The sequence below is a fragment of the Meleagris gallopavo genome, chromosome 10 (genome assembly GCF_000146605.3).
Source record: "Meleagris gallopavo isolate NT-WF06-2002-E0010 breed Aviagen turkey brand Nicholas breeding stock chromosome 10, Turkey_5.1, whole genome shotgun sequence".
Taxonomy (NCBI): Eukaryota; Metazoa; Chordata; class Aves; order Galliformes; family Phasianidae; genus Meleagris; species Meleagris gallopavo.
The window spans coordinates 8,710,172-8,729,464 of NC_015020.2; the positions used below are offsets into that span (position 1 = coordinate 8,710,172).

The following is a 19,293-nucleotide window of genomic DNA, read 5'->3' on the forward strand; positions in this document are numbered from 1 at the left end:
ATGTAAGGATTTTTTTTTATAAGAAATTAGATTGCAAGAAAAAGTGTTAGTTTTTCAAACACCCTTCTACTCTTTGCAGCCACACACTGCAACATGACTCAAGCTGTTGTGACCCCGGGGTTGGTGACAGAACTTAATGCATCCTTGAGAAAGCAACTTCAAATTCAGGTAGTTAAGTAAGCGGCCCAAAACACTGTGCAGTCCCAGACACCAGCTCTGCCTTTGTGTAGTGTTGGCATCCACCCTCTCCAGCCCATCCCTCACCATGCAGGCATGGCCAGCCCCAGGCACCTGGCCTGTGAGTGCACACAGGCACGGGGTTTCCCTATGAGGGAGGGAACCAGGGAGGCAACAAGTTCTGTGTGTATCTCCAGAACTATGTGGTCATCCATGGGTAAAATATGATGCCTCTCCTGTTTGCACTGGATGACATTTGCCAACAGGAGCACAGCTCTCACTGTTCTGATACTAGCAGCGGTAAGTTCTGCATTCAAACAACAAATTTGCAAGGTAGGTCTAAACATTTTCCTCTAAAGCAATGGACTAGACTCAGGAAAAGCGAGAACACAAGACATTCAGAAGTGAACAAGGAGAGAGCAAATAACAGCTGTCATTGCCTTTCTATTTATCCAGATATCGAAGATTACCCTATACAGTTTGTGGGAATGAAGACAGAAATCTCACCTGTTACAATTATGGCAACTGTACTGATCTTGGAGGCAAGCTGGCCTGCGTGTGCCTGCCAGGATTTGTTGGAGAACGGTGAGATGCTTCACTTTATGGAACAGTTCTTACAAAAGTCATTCCAAGGATGCGCCATCTTATAGGGAAATTACTCTTCTGCAGAAATACAGAAAAAGCTGGTTTTCAAGTGTAGCAGTTCTTTGCCCAAGCACCTTTCAGGGTCTGAAATTATAACAGTCTTACTTAGGCAAAAATTACAAATTAACTCAGGAAGGATCAGTCCAGTACAGCACCACTAATGCCAGTACAAGCCTTTATTTCTTAGTGAGTGTTGTACAACTTCTGCTCTTTGGATTCAATGCCAATGTTGTATGTAGGCACACTAGAATGTTATTTTTCTATATATATAGGCACACATAAACACACATATCCTACTCATATATATATAAAAATCAGCCAGAATACACTGACACATAAATAAGCCAAGCTGTCCTATTTTCACATGTATCCATTGTAAATAAACAATCTATTCTTCTACAGGGATAACATGACATGAAATATGTGGAAGTGTTATTTTCTTTACTGAATGCCAAAATATGAAAACAGAATTATTATTTAAAATTAAAGTTGAGAAATACTTCTTACATATTATAGTATGAAATAGAAGGAGCCATCCCAATTTGTATGTTGTAGCAGTTTGCTGCATGATCACTTACCACTTGTTGATTCTCTACAAACACCTCTGCATCAAGGGAGGTCTGAAGGTCTCAGTGCATCAGGTGCTGTAAAAACATAAGAGGACATCATCCCAGTCATAATATGGCCTGAAATAGTGGCAAATTTCTGAATAGTAAGAAAAGGTACACTGAACATAAACAGAAAACTAATGACTTTTGCTTGCAGTGCAATTAACATTACATCACAGTGCAATATCCAAACATTCAGCAGGACCAAGCTGTGCTGGCTTTACAAACACAAAGCAGTGTTTCAACAAATAGTTTTCATTCTTTCAGAATCTGATTAATTCACTGACTTTGTGGAACCTGTACAGTAAACCAAAAAGGACAGATGAAATGAAAATTTCCACCCACTCATTGCACAGTGTAGTTGGCTGACACATCTGCACTGTACTCTTTAACTCAGCCAGAAGGCCTGCATGCCACGCTACAAAAAAAAAAGCTTAAGAAATAAAATAATAAAAGCATGTTCTCAGGCAGTTCTTCAGTGTGTATTTTTTTCAGGACTTCAAGACAAGTCAAAGTGCTTTTTCCTTCTTCCTTCCCCTGCCAGGCAACTTGCTAAAAGCAGCTCTGGGAATGAGCCTTGCTTACATCCACTCCACTGGCTGGCAATAATGTCTATTTTATGGTTCCCGTGATCCTCATATTGAGTAGCAGCCTTGCACCAAGCATACTGCACTATAACTGACAATCAAAGCAGGCATTCTTCTCAAACGTCTAAAATTGACTATTTGTCCTCTTTTCCTCCAGGCTGACACACCGTAAACCAGGAATATTTCTGTTTGGAGAACTTAATACATAAGAAAAGAAAATTTCACCTCAAACAGTTAACATTTTTTCAGAACAATTTCAAATGTATCAGTTAACAAGAAAATTCAAAACAAAACCCTTCAGTCTATTCACTGATTACAATAGTAAAGCAGGCATTTTGGCTTCAAGACAGTATTTCATCCCTAAGAAAACTAACGATGTACAACATTTAAAAAAAAAAAAAGGGTGTATTTCTATGTCAATCAATTGACTTGGGATTACAAGGAAAAAAAGAAATAGCAAATAATAAGTGAAAAGGAAAACTTGAAAAGATTAAATAAAAGGAAATGTAGCTGTCTCTTGAAAACAATTATTTCACTGAATTCAGGCAGTTTTCAAAATGACCAAAGAGAGTTAGGTTTAAAAGTCTTCCTGTATTTTGTTTTTCAGTTTTGCATAGGGAAGTTCATAGCTATATAATTTTTATGGATTGAATTAATACTTAATTTTCAGCTTTCTGATGTATGTAAATGTAGTTTATAATTGGAGGAAGTGGCTGAAATTTTTTCATGGTTTAATAAAGAAAACCAGCTAAGAGTGTTTAATGCAAAGAACAGCACATCTCTAATGTAACACTAACAACGTCTTGAGTGCTTATGGACATAATTAAACAAAACAATTCCTGGTAATTTTCAGTGAATTTCACACATTCTACTTCAATAGTAAATGTGATTCTTTATCTGGAAAAACATAGTATTGACCATTATCAGTATTTGAAAAAATGAAGGCAGGGAATTCAGGGGAAGCTTCGTCAGGATAGAGAATCACCAAATCGTTATCAGTTTTTAAACAGTTGCAAATGCTTTTCATTAATCGTTGGTTGCCTTAAGAAATTATTAGAACTTAAATTTCCTTTCTTGTAAGAATTACTGAAAAGCATATAATGATACAAATTTAAGCTTTTAAAAACCTTATTCTGCAACTGCCTTTCTTAACATTCTCAGTGCACACCTTTCAGAGAGACCGTATAGGAGATTGTGCTGGACATCTACTGACACTTCAAATTGAGGAAAGAAATGGGTGAACATTCCCAGAGGCATTCAGTTGTGAAAAAATATGCTTTTGTTTGACTTAGATCTAAATTATCGAGAAGGAAATTGTGCCCTCAGCTTGCAGTAATGATGAAAATGGACCAGCAAGTGTTCAGCAGGACTTGTGCTGTATCCAGCTCTAAAACCACACACCAGCTTTCATTTCACTTAGCTAAGCACCGTTAACCAGGAAATGCTCCACAGAAATGAAATTTCTGGCTTAACTATCTATGTTTGAAAGTAACACAGGAAGTTCAAGATTTAAGAGAGGCTAATCAAGTCGTTAATAAGAATCTCTGAAGACCGCAAACACATGTGGAAATATACTACAGATTTCAAATGGAGCAGTCTCCTCATTAAAAGTTTCTGAATTAAAAATGTGCCGGTTGTATGCATTTTGTACCTGATTTCAGGGTCTCACTTTTTTGCACTCTTCTCTGTAGGTGTGAAAAGGACATTGATGAGTGCAGCTCTGATCCATGCCTGAACGGAGGTCTCTGCCAGAACCTGCTCAACAAATTCCACTGCCTCTGCGACGTGAACTATGCTGGGGACCGCTGTGAGATCGATGTAAGCGACCTCTCCTTCTTTGTCTCTTTACTGTTGTGGCAGAATCTCTTTCAGCTTCTCTCCTATCTTATTTTGAGAATGGATGATGATCCAGCAGTCGAGTGGGGTGACCAGGAAGACTATTAGCAACCCTTTGACTCTTGGTTTAGCAAAACAGAAGATGCCTTGACCAAAGAGCTTAGAAAGCAATGCAAGCATCTGAGTTTGAAAAATCATTTTATATGTTTTTTGAACTAATGTGAAACATTCAGTTTTATACAAATGTTCTTCAACTCTGGTTGTAACGTGGAAGCAAACCTTTCAGGTAATATCATGTTACTTTATAAGATATAAGAAAGTGAATGATGAGAACTTTGTGATGCAGTGCTCAGGTCCAACTTCTTGCCTGTTTGATGAACTACTTGGGATCTGTGTTAGTGCTTTCACTTCATATTAGAACAAATGCCAGCAAATCTTAAAAAGTGTCTCATCCCCACACCATTAGAGCATTTCACCACATGCACGCTGTCAGCACAAATAGTGGAGGAGATCAGAAAGTAAGACATAACAAGGGGAACTTTAAGATATACCTGTGGTAGCATTCAAGCCCTATGCAATGGCTGGCAAAGGTTTGTTGCCCTCAGAGAGGTTAATTTTACCATTAAATCTTACTGGTGTCACTATCTCTGCACTACATAATATGTTCATTGCTAGTTTTTGGCCATTTGGTCTCCCATTTGTGATACCAAGTATGGTGCTTTTGGATAAATAACATTATGGATTAGCAACGGGGCCCCTTGTACATCCACTTGGATTAGTGGCAATCCTGCACCTCTGCTCCATTAGCCTCTACACCTCCAGTGCATCACTCTGAGATAAATTGTGGCTATCTCATTTTTTATTACAATTCCTCTGTCAAGAAAGGCCCAGGAAGTATATTAGATTTTGAAATTATAAGTTTGCTGTATTTTCCAAAGATTTCTTGAAATTTCAGTAAGTCTCTCTATCAGTAGGTAGACTCAATAAACTAAAGTACAACCTTTTGTTCCTTCATAGGAAGAAATCAAGGTAGTTCAGCTGAGTGGTTGTATATAATGAAAATTACGAACACTGGGAGATACGGCAAAAAAAAAAAAAAAAAAGGAAAGAAAAAATGTAGAAAATGTAAAATATCTGAATTTGTGATGCCTTTGGGAGAGTCAACACAAATGAAGGACATTGCTAAATATAAAACAACACGTGAAAGTGAATTTTTTTGAATAATGCTTCAATGCAAAAAGCATTTGTGAACTGTGCAAATATTTCTCTGGGCATTGATGATCATATTATATTTGTATAGATTCCATAATCCTTTTAGCCATTTAAAATAGAGTTCTCAAATGACAGTGGCGTGTAGCAGAGTTATAGGAAAGATTAAATAGAGTTATTTGAAGAGGTTTTGTGACTCCAGAGAGTGATAAGTGATATGTTTAGGTTCCCATTTCGCTACAGTAAAATGCAGCAGAAGTCACTGCCTGAGAATCAAGTCTCTCTTTTCTCATCTTTCAGAGGTGTCCCCAGATTGATTATTTTTTTGAACATAATTCCAAGCATAACTGCAGCAACACTGGTATTATTAAATAAGGCTCCTATTTGCAGAAGAAAATGCTCACATTCTTTTGTGCATTTGTGGCAAATACAATGATTCATCCCTGTGAAATGTCACACATTCCTGTACTGAGCATTTGCCTTAGTATGAAAACTTAAGCACAATATAGTAATTATGGTAACTGCTACATTTATTAGGATAATATCTTTGTTATATTTATCTTAAAAAGTGATTTGGGTAGTTTTTATGTTTATTGCTCTTTAAAAAAAAAAAAGTACTGTTCACATGAAAGGTCCTTCCCTCTTTATAAGCAAGTAATTAATGTTGAAGAAAGCTAGAAAGTAATACACGTATTAACAGTATGCCTGACAAGCAATAGCTACAAGCGCAGCATGCAAACCAACAAATATATCTGTATGGAGATTCCAAAACTCTTTCTATTCAATACCAGAAATGTGATGACTGCACAAACAGTTTTAAATGGATTTAAAGGAACGTGTGAGCTTTCACGTACATTTAGAGTTTGTTACCTGCAGAGCAGCAGTTCAGTCTTTGAGTACATGCTACACAAATATTGTCTGTTCTTGCAATTTAATTCTTCCTTCCTCTAATGCCTTGTCATCATGAAACATCTCCTGACTTCAGCTGTGCTCCTCTCCCCTCTATATTTCCATATGTTCAACTACATCATGTACGTGTACAGAACTTTCCTGTCTTTGCACAAAATAAACCTTCTGCCTTTGTCTCTATGTCTGCTTCTCATTTCCTGCTGACAGCTCTTTCCATTTGCTTCAAGTGTGCCGTTTCTTCTGATATTACCACTTTACACACACCAGCAGAGGCTGCATTTCCCCATTGCTCTGCAGTAGTGCTGGCAGTGCCCGGGGCAGCTGTTCAGCTGCCACAGCCTCCCCAGCTGCAGCTCTGTTATGCATCCAAGGGCAGTTGCATAGCACAACCCAACAGACAAGACCCAAATCAGCAGCTCAGAGAAGGAGCGCTTAAAGGGTCTGCAGGGCTCAAAGTGACTCTTATTACCTGCTTTCTCCTTTTGTACTGTCAATACTTACAAAACTGCTGGGTGTTGGAAGGCCTCTGCTAACATTCTGACAGGTCATTTCTTCCCTTTGAATTACATCATAGCCTATAGGCTGGTTCTGACCTGTGCACAGATCTCCAGTTGAGAACGGACTTCATATTTCTAGTTTATAACGGTAAACAGAAAAAGGAAACAAATACCAGGTTAATGAAATTTTTTTTTTTAATATATACTTTCAAAGAAAGATAAGCCATTTTAAAAGAAACAGCTTTAGAAGCAAAGATGAAAAAAAGCTTTGCTAAGCACTAGTTTTTTTGTAAGTACATCCAATTGCAAAGATTTTTTAGGATACAAGAGGTTAAAGATTTCAATGTTTAAAACTAAGATATAGCAGCAAGATCTTCATAGATGAATGGAAGCAAACAAGCAAGTTCACTGTCTTGGGAGGTATGGCTTGTGATGATATGAACACTAATACTAGCAGTAATGGATCCCTCTGTATTTTGACACTAAAGTTCAAATGTTTTTTCATCTCAGTAACTGTCATTCATAAATATGGGCAATGAGAAGTAACAGTGATAGAGCTTGAAGAAAAAAGAAAGATTTCTGAAAAGAGGGGAAAGATAGTAGTGGTTGAGGTACTAAAAGGGGGAGCAAAAGGATCTGCATCAGCTGTGAGAGGAACAAAAGGGTATTCTTTAACAAGCGTGGGAAACAAAGGAGCAGTTTTGCACTGGGGAAGTGTACATAAAGAATGGAAAACTTCAAGTTGCTGTACTGACAATAGTTCTTACTTCTGACCCTTAAAAAACAGGTTCCAAGTGATGCTCCTCTGCTGCTGCAATTCAAGTTCTGCCAGCAGCATTCTCTCACAGTCTTAGCCAAAAAGAACCCACGTGTTTGTGAAAGAATCCTTGATGCTGAATGCTTATTGAATTCTTTTAGTCCCAGATAATTTAATTTTTAAGAAACTAGATTCAATACACAGTTTGTTCAGTGTTGTATGCTATGTGACTATAATAAGTTAGCAAAACAAAAAATATCAAAAAATGTGCTTCAAACTCACAGTGAATTAAATCAGCTTTCACCTTTCTTTTTTTTTTTTTTCCATTGCAAGTATTTTCCCTGGCCTGACTCCCAGAGGTCTACTTGTCTAAATCATCTTTTGGCTCTTGAACTCTAATTTTTGCAGTTTCATATAGTGATTTTCCCTATAAATGTTTGCAATGAAAAGTTCTTCAAAATACTCCTTCAAGAACCACTGGTGACTATAGCCTAAAAAATAGCCACAAAAAACTCCAGCAGGTCATCATTCTCTAATACTTAGACAACTATTACCTGCAATACATCTTCAGAGAGTAAAATAAAATAAATGCAAAGTTTGTGATCATTTTACTTCGTGTTTCAAGAGTGCTCTGAGGTCCCATTAGGCCCCAAAGACCAGACTGTGCATAGCAAAAGGCAAACGCAATCCCTATGCTGACTGGCAAACAGCTCAGGATGTGCTTTAAAATTGTTTTTTGAGCATTATCATCAGCTGCACCTTTGGGACAGCACTTCCTCACAAAGCTTGCCCTCTCCTATTGTACTTGTGAATATACATGAAACTTGAAAGCAGTGCTAGATTTCACATCCCAGAATACAAGTTCTGCTTTAGGTAGCTAATGCTGTGTTCTCTGATGTGTGCTGCTGTTGCTTCCAGCTGGTATCATTTGATCCTCCAGGGCACAAGGACAAGCGTCATGCACCGGAGGTTACAATTCACATTTAGTGTCATTAAAAATACACTGATAAGCATGTAAGGTATGTTCAATATTGAATCTGAATTCAGTAAAACTCTCTCAGGCTTCCATAGCACCGGTGCACAGAATTTTGATTGAATTGGCACTGCAGCAATTAGCTAATGTATTCATTAACTGCAAGGGTTAGAAATGTGAACGTAGCAAATGATACTTAATTACAATAATTAATGCCTAGTGATTCATGAATAATGCATTCTCTAACTATTTACTTATTCATACTTGTGAAGCTATTAATGGATAATGATCATTGGAATAAAAGACATGGACATCAGGAATGTAATACTGAGACTAGTTTTTCTCAGTCTCACCATAGCTTTACGTGTTTGCCTTGCTCTTACATACTTCTTCCTTGCCAGTACCCACAGGGATGGAAAGTATTCGAAGAGCTACAGAGCAATCCCGTCACAAATAGAGCTGTACTGGCTAGTTCTCACACTGGGTCAGCTCTCAGCCAGTACTCTCATCAGGCTTGGAGAAAGTCCAAAGAGCCACATAATGCCAGAAATACAAGATAGGTTTTGTTTTGTTTTTAAATCATATTCACATGCAATTATTTTGAGGCAGCATTATCATTTTTGTTCCTAGCCTAAGTTCAAATGCTCAACACTAGGATAGTATTGCTCACCAGCTAGGCCAGGGATGTGGCAAAACAAAGCAAAGCCAGGAAAGTCAACCGAATCTGGAAAGTTCTGCTGTCCTGGCTGAGGAGCTGCACCCACCTACTGCTCCTCATGCACAGCAAGTGAGGCGCAGGGGCAGGCAGCAGGGTGAGGGCAAGGCTTTAGCCACAGGGCATGCGGGCACCTACTGGGGTTTTGTCTTCCCCAGTGCACCTGCCTGCTTTCCTGATGCTCCTGGGGCCCAGACAGGCAGGCAGTAGGAGGAGGTGGGCTGCTGTTGGGTTGTCGCTGCGGTGCCTTACAGACCAGCCCAGCACGTCAGCTCCTTGGAGAGGAACGCAGCACAGCACAGGTAAACTCACTGCAGTCTCGTGATTGTCGTAGGTCAGCCACAAAAGCAGACTTTACTGCTGCTGATGGTATGGGGACTCAGCTTCATTCCTGTGCCAGGTCAGATGCAGAGTAAGAACAAACATCTTTAGATTTGTAAAATGAGTGGTTCTGCTCTGAAAGTCATTGCAAATGTCACATTGCCATTTTTATAGCTGTTTTTTTCTTTTTTTACAGAGCTCCTTAATATCCTCTGCTATTTTCTATTAGTCTGTTTTCAAAACACAGAATTGAACTAAAACTTCTAAAAGAGTATTGCGAGAAACACATTTAATATGTGCCGTAACATAAGGTACAGAAACATTAGGTTGCAAAGACGATAAGGTTATCTGATGTGTCTTAGATGGGAAAGACAAGAACACTCCTCATGAGGCCGACATTACTGCACGCATCAGTGCAGAGCAGCTGAATATTTAATGTGTGTGGTAAATATAAGCAGCAAAGGGAGCCCAGATGACATATGACAGCATAACACTACGCAGTATAGGAATCGGCTCAAATAGGGTATTCACATAACACATTTAATGTTCAGGCTAACATGTTTTGTCTGTACACCATCCTTTATGTTGCAGAAGCATTGTTTTCTTTTTCTCACCTTCTGATGTTTTCCTTGTAGACTCTCAGTCACATCACATGGGCATTTACTTCAGTCATTGCTCACTTCAGAACGCATTCGAGCACTCCATCCCTGCATTGTTCAGATACTAAATTTTACATGTTTTTTATCATATGGTTTGTGAAAATTAATGTTCTTTTTTTTTATTTTTCTCTCTCTTTTTTTTTCTGGCTTCCAGTGATACTAGAATATATACTAAAAGTTGTTTCAGATCTTTAGAACAATTAACTCAGAAATATGTGTGTGTATGTATATATATACATATGTATATTTATATACATATATTTGTAAGAGCAGAAACAAATAATTCTGTCTTCCAGTGACTTTCAAACAATAATGCTTGATGTCACTGAACAATCTGGCCAAAACCAGACTGAAAACAGATGATAAAATAAATATATTTTAATTCCTTAAATCCAAATTAGTGAACTCACTAGAACTCTCTATAGTAAAACAAATTCCAGCCTCACCTTCAAACTGAAAAATAAAGCCTGGGCTTATCCTTGACTGGTTTTAAAAAGAAAAATAAACTGGACGGAAGTTGAGGAATTCATAACGGAAAAGATAACGCACATGGAGTTGGCAGCACCTCTTGGGATTCAATGTTTGTCCTCTTCACTAAAATGAACAGAATTGAGAAATAAGTACAAAGCTATAAATGGGATTTATTGCCAGATTAGAAGGTGGCTTCAGAGGAAGCTCGTCCACCACCATTAAGAACTTTAAAAAAAATCTCCTCATTTTTATTCAGGTACTTAAATAGGATCCATGGTCCTTGGCTGCAACCACTACATTATTTAGACAGCAGCAATCCTGTAGCACATTACTCCTATCTACATACTAGCTCAGCATAACAAATACATCTGACAGAATAGTGCTCAGAAATGATTCGTGTGCTTACAATTACTATTGAAAGGTCCGTGGAGTTGTGATGTTCCCAGATAAAGCAAGGGTGGCATGCTCATCTGCCTATGCATCTCTTGGTGAGTTCTGTACGTGAAGTATGTTCTTGTGCAGAGTGCTTTTCAGTTCTTGTTATGAAACTCCATTCCTAATAGTGTCTGAAAATATTTTTCACACTTTATTAGACTTCTAGAATATTTGTCCACTAAAAAGCAATAAAAAAAATGCAATTCTTGAAGATCTGAAAAATATTTTGTGCACAAATGATCAGAAACACTTATATCTTTTGATAGAGTCATTTACATGGGAGGAAGAGCTTGTTACTTAAATATTTGAGATTCTGTGTACCAAGCTGTAAAAACAATAGTCCTCAAATTTATTCAAACATTATTTATTCTCTTTTCAAGAAGAATAAGAACTGCTGTGATACTGCTGCAACACAGTGGAAAGGACAAGGGAATCAGCAAGTGTGCCCTTTACAAACCTTTGCAATTATTTAGCTAGAGCAGCTTTTGCACCACTCCAAACTGCTTTGGTTGTTGGTAGAAAAGAAAAGGAGAACGGTAGCATTAAGAAGAGGATCTCAAGCACTATATGAGCAGGATAACCAATTATCTGTTTGGCAATGTGTAATGCCTTTCTTGGATATGGTACAATGAACATTTAAAAATTTAAAAAGTTACTGTATTGCCTCGTCTTGGCTGCTCAGTGTTACTAGACCTAACTTAGGTATTTTAGTTAAAAGTGTAACAAAGTCTATACCGTTATATTCCAAAGGAGAATGAACTTGAGACCCATTTGATGTGAGAATATATTAAATTACAACAGATTCTATTACTGTTAGCTTATGTTAAGGTAGAAAGTTAACCGCACTGCTTGAATAAAGCAGTACTTTAATAAAAATCATTTCCCAGGATGGATGCTTCAGTGCTTAACAAGTCATTTACTGGCATTCAGGAATGAACTCCTGAGTATCCCAATGGTACAAACTCCTGGTTATTTCACTGCTCAAGACAAAACCAGTAACTCCTATGAGCAAGGTGAAGTATGAGAAAGTCTTTAGTTTCAGTAACTCTATGATTTCAGCTTGATAGTTGTTAAATATCTTTTGCTTATTTCTGAACATGATTAATCCCCCACCTTAAGTAACAACATTGTAGACTTCAAACTGAGCTCAGGTGCCTGAGGATGGAGAGCAGCACCTGCTCTGTTCCTGGAGAATGTCATATTCTCCTCCAAAATAAATAGTGTACAGGAACAATCCCAGCTTGCAACAGCTCCATAATATTCATTATATGAGCAAAAAGACTACCCATCAGACTCTAGCTTTCTTGTTCAGGGCTGTATTAATACCAACATGTGACAGACAGCCAAAGGTGGAGACCTGGGGGTAAGTCCTAGCCAGACCTCAATTGGTCTTGCTCTTGGTGGGAGTGTTAGGATCAGGGTGGAATGAGAGAGCCCTCATACAGCCATTAGAGCAAGGGGCTGCTGTACTGGAAAGAGCTTGCATCTGCAGATAAAGGTGAATTTTGATCTGACTCTGCAGATTGTATAAAATGCTTACTTTCAGCCTGTACTGGAAGTCCATGTATTCAAATTAATCATCTGACTGACACAGAGCTGAGTTACTCACAGTCAATATGCCTTACTTTAGAGGACCAGAAATAAAAGCAATTAGGTGAGCCAGCATATTTTTTCTTAAGAAGTATGAACTTCAAGAAAATCTTCTGAAAGTGTAGGAAATCTTTAAAGAAAGACATTAACAATGCTGCCATTAAATCTAGCATATTAGAGTAAATTCCTCTAACGTGAACTACAATGTATTTTCTATCAGTTATCCTTAGGTGGCAGTAAGGTAAAAGCACGGAGCAGAAAGTTAGGAGAAATCTCTAATGTATTTATAGAGACCTTTCCCTCATGTACTGTGCTGGCTATAACATGTAAAGAGACTTCATAAACTTCTTGCATCTTCAGCAGAAATACAAAAAGCAATTACTAGATTAAGCTTCATCCAAATCACATTCAGTGTTGAATGCTGGCACTATTAGTGCAATGACCAGGTATTTCAGTATGCAGTACTAATCCAAGAGTCCCTAAGATCAGAATTTAAATTCATGGGGAGAGACAGACTCAAACACTCCTGTCAACAAAAAAGTACACTAAAAAGAAAAAAAGCTATAAGAATATGGTAAATTCACTATCAAACATCTGAATCAAAATTAAAATAGGATTTCAAGGAGTGATTATTGATGTAGAGCTCTACAAATTTTTATAAGAATTTCATTTACACTTTCCAAGTATGCATCTCTTCCAAAGTCTTTCTTGAATATAAAACGTACTGACGTAAGTCTTCTCTGATCATCATCTAGTAGAAAAAACAACAAACACTAGGATATAAACATACTCGAAATTTTTATCAAGGAATATCATTAACTAAGTAATGTGACAGTGTCATGTAGCGTGCTAAGGCAAGTATTATGTAGCCAATAAAGGTCTAACTTATACCATTAATATTTACAGTTGGAAGCATGAGATGGCTGCAATCTAAGTGCTGCACCCAACAAAGGCTTGTTGTTGACTTGATACCTTCTTGTCTGACAGTGTGAAACACTCACATAGCTACTTACTTCATCACCACTTGACAGCGTAATATTAATGCTAGGTAGCAACACATGGCTGTTTTGCAGAAGCTTAGCACCAAGTAGGAGGAAGAAATTCATCAAATGCTTTGGAGATGGTAGGCCTAGCTGTGCAGCAGAAAAGTAGAGATGAAGAGTATCTGGAAATTATCCACTATAACAGTAATCCTCACTCTGTTTCTGCTTCACTGCACTCTATTGACCTCCTTTCTGTGCACCATCGGACCGAGCAGTTTCTTATTCCCAGAGAAAGTGGGAAGAGATAAGTCTGCCAAGTTCAGCACAAGTTGCACCAGTTCCTCCCAAGAGCCAGGAGTCGGGATAGATGATCTTGCTTCACGTCACAGCAGTTGGGTCCAGAACCCATGGCAGGTGGCTGCCCTGTGTGAGACACTATTCTTTGACAGTTGCTAAGTGGTGATGATCATAAAGATCTGATTTCAGAAATAAAAGAGCATCTGCCACTAGCTTTGCTCATTAAAGAAGAGATCTTTTACCTCAGCTGTTATGAGCTGAGAAGCAGAGGTTCTGAGGAAGTAGTTCTCTGTTTGCAATTCATATTCTGCAAATCCATTAAAGTTAACTGAAGTCAATAATGCAGAACACAACTGAATTGTGCCTAGTCAAAACAGCAACCTCACCTCTTTTCCCCTAGAACTCTCATCTTCAGCACTGTAGCATCTTTTCTTATTCTTCTCCAGCTTTTGGGTCCCCTTCACCCACCTCATGCTCTCATGACAGCAGGCACAGTCCCCAGAAGGCCACTACTGCTCATAGTCCCAAATCTCTTTTCAGGAGTCATTTCTACTATGGCAACTGTACGGACGCAGTAAACTCAAACCAGATAGATGCAGGACAATGACACAAAGTTACTGTTTTCTGCAATAGTCTTTTGATTTTAAATATTATCCTAGTCCTCCTTGTGAGATGCTTGCCTGGTAAAGCTTTAGTCCATCATCAAGATTTATCTGTATAGAATCTAATGTCTTGAAGCTGTAATGCAGATAATCCCCTGTGGAGAAACAACACCTGATATACTTCACTGTTAACTATGTAGAAAAATAATCATATATTACACCCCAAAGCATTTCCCAAGCTGGAAAGGGATGTTGCACCCCAGAGACTGATATCTTCACAAAAACACTGTCATAGTATTTGTCTAGTCTGCCATTTAGCAGCTTTGGGACAAACTCCTCCTCAGCAAGATTTGCCTGGATTTACACCAGCTATAGATTTTCCCTCCTATGCTTTCAGACGGCAGCAGATGGCTAAGTTTCTACACCAGAGGCTGTCAATAGAATTTTAAAAGGCATCTCATAACAACACATTGGAGCTGCACATTTAATCTGTGCTGCACCAGCAAGATGATCTTAAAAAGAGCTGGAGTACACTTACAAAATTAGCACTGTCAGTTGCTGCAGAAATGCTATCAGGGAATCTTCTGAAAGCCCACAGCTTAATGACAGCTTACCTCCCAAACTGCCAGCCAAATCACTTCTCTGTGTGTAACCAATGCTCAGATGTCTAAGAGAAAAGGCATTTAATACTTTCTCACATGACGCTGATCCACCAAAATATCTAATGGAGATTTTAAGGAGCTACTTAGGCACTTAAGGGTTTTTTTTGGGTCTGTAGCTGAGCTCACATAAAGTACAGTGGTAGAAAAAGAAGTATTATTTCTTCTACCTAAGACAGACCATCTCAGACCTTTTAAAGACTATCATTTTTGAGCCTGGGCCACCTCCATTAAACAGTTGATATACACCAGGCATCAATACTCCAAGTAGTGAAAAGAAAATGCAGTTACTATACATAGTCTGTTGTTATGAGCTGAATTCCTAAAAGTGGGCATTTGCGTTTGAAAAGCTATATCCAAAAAGCTAATACTATAAACAGAGCTACCATGGCCATTTGTGATAGCATCTGTGTAGAGGGTGAGTTGTTTTGGTCTAAATGCAGCATGGTCTCTATGTGATCCAGAAATTATCTTGCAGTCTGATGTGAAAAGGAGGAGGTCTCTGAATGCTGATCAGACTGTAAGATCAAGGCCCGTGTGATACCCTTGTTTTAACCAAAGGCTGCTTTACAATTAGTTGCAATGTTTTTGAGATCTCCACCACCACTTTTCAATTTCTTGTTCCACTATAACTAGAACAAGCTTCCACAGTACATTCTGTAGAGTCACAGCAGTGAGACTTCACGTGTCAGGAGGGAGGCTGTCAGAATTTCTTAGGAGGCACATAAATCCCTGCGAGTGAAGCTAAATCACAGATTTCAATCATCTCTAACTTCCTCATTTTCTCACAGGACACCAAAGAAGTAGTTATTCCTTAATAAAACAGATTGCATTTTTTCCTGATCCATAACTGCACAATCCAGATGATCAATTTATCATTGCAGCTGCTAAAACTAATTCTCTTTACATTCGTGCCTTGATTTCATGAAGAGACGTCAGCCGACTAAAAGCTGACATTTTCCAGGAAGGAATTCATTCAGTCTGTCATATTTCAAATAAGACAAACCACTCAAACTACGTTTCATAAGCAAATGTATAATAAATAAATAGGTGTTTGTGGGTTTTTGTTTTCAGACATAAATATCCACCTGAAAATGAAGAAATAAAATTTAAAAAGTTACTTACCTACAAACATTCATCTTCAAGGTGGGCTGTTTGTACTGTGGATCTTTTGTATATGTCCAGGTTGCTCATCCAAGTTTTATATTCAGAAATGGCCGTTCAATTACAAATAAGACTTGGGGATCTCATTCAGGCCCTCCAGCAACGGAATTGCATTTTCCTGCAAAAATATCTCAGATGCTGATAGCAGAAAAAACAACAATAATCTATGAAAATTCAAGACTTTCTACAACTCTACTTACAGTACAGATTTTCAGAGGACTACAGTGATATGTGCGGGATGACAAGACGGTCTTCTCTTGGTGAATGTGCTGTCAGAGGGAGAAAATCCCAAGATCTGGAGAGAAAGTAATAGTCTCCTTAGGGTTACCTGGCATGACACAGGTATAATCTGCATGCGGAAGCTAGAGCTAAATGCAACCAAGCACATGGGACATGTGGGCAGCTTGATCTGGAGCTATGAGGCAGCTGGTTGCAGAGGGAAGCAGTCACACCTTTAAGCAATGACTCCAAGTCTGAATCTGTGCCTTCTATAAACAGCCTACTTGTTCTTTCTGTTTGCTTTCGCAAAGAAAGCAAAACTAGCAATTCTGCAGCAGTGTTTCTAGGTCAGTTTTCTTATCAAATAATCCCAAAGCCTGTTAGGCACCAGTTTTAAAGCAAATCAAGTATTACAGGTTTAAAGCAAATGACTTTCTTCACACAGAAAATAATGACTATCTAATATGATGGCCATAGAAAATGCATTTTTAAAGCTGATAAGATAAACTGAAGTAGAGTGGGCAGGAGGAAAAGGAGTTGGAAGAAGTGGCCTCACCGGTGATAAACAGTGGAAAATCAGCCAAAGTGCACCACAAACACTCTGGGTGCTGCCACCTATGTTCCCAAGGGTACAGAATTATTCACATACCTGGCCAATAACAGTTACAAGCACACTCAACAGAGATGAGTGCCCACATGGACAGCAGCACAAAGAAAGCCAGGATAAAAAGGATAAAGGTGTTAAAGGAAGTAGCTAATGGGTATTAATTTAAAAATTAGAATTTAAAAAATAGTTTGTCATTCCCAATGGCCAGTGCAGTGTTTGGCTTAAATGAACATGAACTTGCTGTTTTTGAGTCCAAAATTTACTGGTTCAATTTTGTAGCCTAACTATCGGGACAGCACAACTCACAAGACACAGTGGATCGTGCTTAGCATAGACATAACAGATTGTTCTAACGTGATGCTAGGCAGAATGCTAGGTACTTGCTTGTGAAACTGGAAAGCAAATAATGGAAAAGCAGTCTGAATGCACCATCATTTAAAGTATTTAAATTGGAAGAAAGTCAATCTATGGATTTACGGCCACTTTACAGCTGTTGAAAAATTGTAGTCCCCCAAGCTGAGGTTATCAATGCCTCTTATTATAAGACTCATTGGATTTCTTCTAGAGCTACTGGATTTCTTATATGAAATCAACCTTGAACAGAATTATTTGCTGATAAGATGATTGTAAACCCTCACTGAAACAAATTCAGCATATCTGTGGGCTTTCTAAGAGTGATAATGGCTTTTCTTTGTCTACACATTATTATCCCTATATACTTCCAAAACCTTCCAAAGTAGTTCTGACATGGGCTAGTACGATTCAAGCCAATCATAAAGTAACCGTAGTTACTTTAGCAAATGGTTTTGATTTGGGAGCAGTAAATCTGGATGTCTTGGATCAGATGTTTTTACTGCAAATGAAGTGATAACCTCATGGCTGGTGTCAGGACTTGAGAGCTGGAGACTTCGCTAGTGAGAGCTCTACTGCACACAAGCAATTGCAGAATTTCCAGAAAGGACTGCACATGGAGAGAAGGGAATTCTCCAAGGCTGGGCAGTTCCTGTGTTTTAAAGGTTTTGCTGATGTCTCTGTCTTGTAAAGCATCCACAATCCATGCTGGAATGAGGCTGATTAATTCTTAATGCCCAGCAGCAGACATACATCTGCTTTCAGTGCACATTGCACCATTCCTTTTACAACCTGAAGACACATACCAATGGCTCCAGTCATACTTCTTATGCCAAGCTCATGCCCACATCACAGTGTCCCAAGCATCTTGTGCTATTTCTCTTAGACGTAAGGGAGCTGCTTCTTTGGCAACACAGCCATCTCCTTTCTCCCTGGCTCTGGCTCAGCACTTGTGTGTGGGACCATAATTCTCATCCCCCATACAGCAAGCAGTATTAAATTGGCTAAGTCATGCTGATGTAAAACACACAAGAGGAAGAGGCACTGTGTATTTTGCTGGTTCCCTTGTGCTATTCCACTTGCCTTTGACATTTGGCACATGTGGAAACATTCATATATACAGCAAATCTCCAACGTTTCACTCATAAAATAACCGTTTGGAAGACATCTTGTTTAAAGATAACCACACATACATGAGATTGGTATGTGCTACTGAGTGTTGACTCATGAACTGGGCATTTTTTATCCAAACAGTTCATCTACAAAACTAGTCAAGGAACAACCTTAATAATCAGCCTATCGCAATCACCAAATGAAAGTATCAGCACTATACTGGAGTTTAACTGTATCAAATAATTTTATCTAAATACTCAAAATAACTTTGATTAAACAATTTAAAACTTAAAAAGTGGATAAACTTTAAAACGAAATCAACAGTAAAAAAAAATCCAAACAACACCTGTTTTTTCTGAAACTTTTGTTTAGAAATTTTTCCATAACAGATTCACCTTATTCTTGCTGACATCCAAAGACATATAGAACACGCTACATAAAATACCTTAGAGAGAAGCAAATTGGCCTTCTAATGTTAGCCAACTTAATTTTATTAGTATTACAATGACACAGGATGCCATCTTACCATCTGTTTCCATTGCCATTAAGGATATAGCTTTTATCAACAGCAACTGTATATAGGGAGCAGGGGAACTCACAACTGCCATTCATTGGTTACCTTTTAACAAGGCTCATAGCATCACTCAAGATGGAAGAACCCTCAAGAGGTCTTAGCAGCAATTTGTTTCTGAAAAAACTGCTCTGCATAGTATTCTTTTGGTGATCACCACCAAACACTGTGATGAGCAGATCCTAGAGCTATCAGAGACAGAGCTTTTCTGATGCTTTCTCCAGACAGTTCAGTTCATTTTCCAAATTAATTGAAGTGTTCAGCCATCAGTTACTAGAGAAGCAGTTGATTTTGGTGGGACCAGACTTCAGAGCCTTTTGGCAACTCTCCTATCAGTT

General features: G+C 38.4%; 1 protein-coding gene and 1 long non-coding RNA gene across 2 annotated transcripts in view; one reads left to right on the plus strand and one right to left on the minus strand.

The window, feature by feature from the left end:
- LOC100542177 (crumbs cell polarity complex component 1) overlaps positions 1-19,293 on the plus strand; it is a 111,062-nt gene that overhangs the window by 12,836 nt on the left and 78,933 nt on the right. The window contains exons 6-7 of the mRNA XM_031554960.1: positions 634-762; positions 3,709-3,835. Of these exons, the coding sequence (XP_031410820.1) occupies positions 634-762; positions 3,709-3,835 (256 nt within the window). The remainder of the gene's footprint in view (positions 1-633; positions 763-3,708; positions 3,836-19,293) is intronic.
- On the minus strand, positions 6,702-15,693 carry LOC104912313. The gene is made up of 3 exons (XR_004160754.1): positions 10,771-15,693; positions 9,849-10,487; positions 6,702-9,304 (listed from the first exon to the last, which is right to left on the minus strand). It is a non-coding gene; the product is annotated as an uncharacterized LOC104912313 (long non-coding RNA).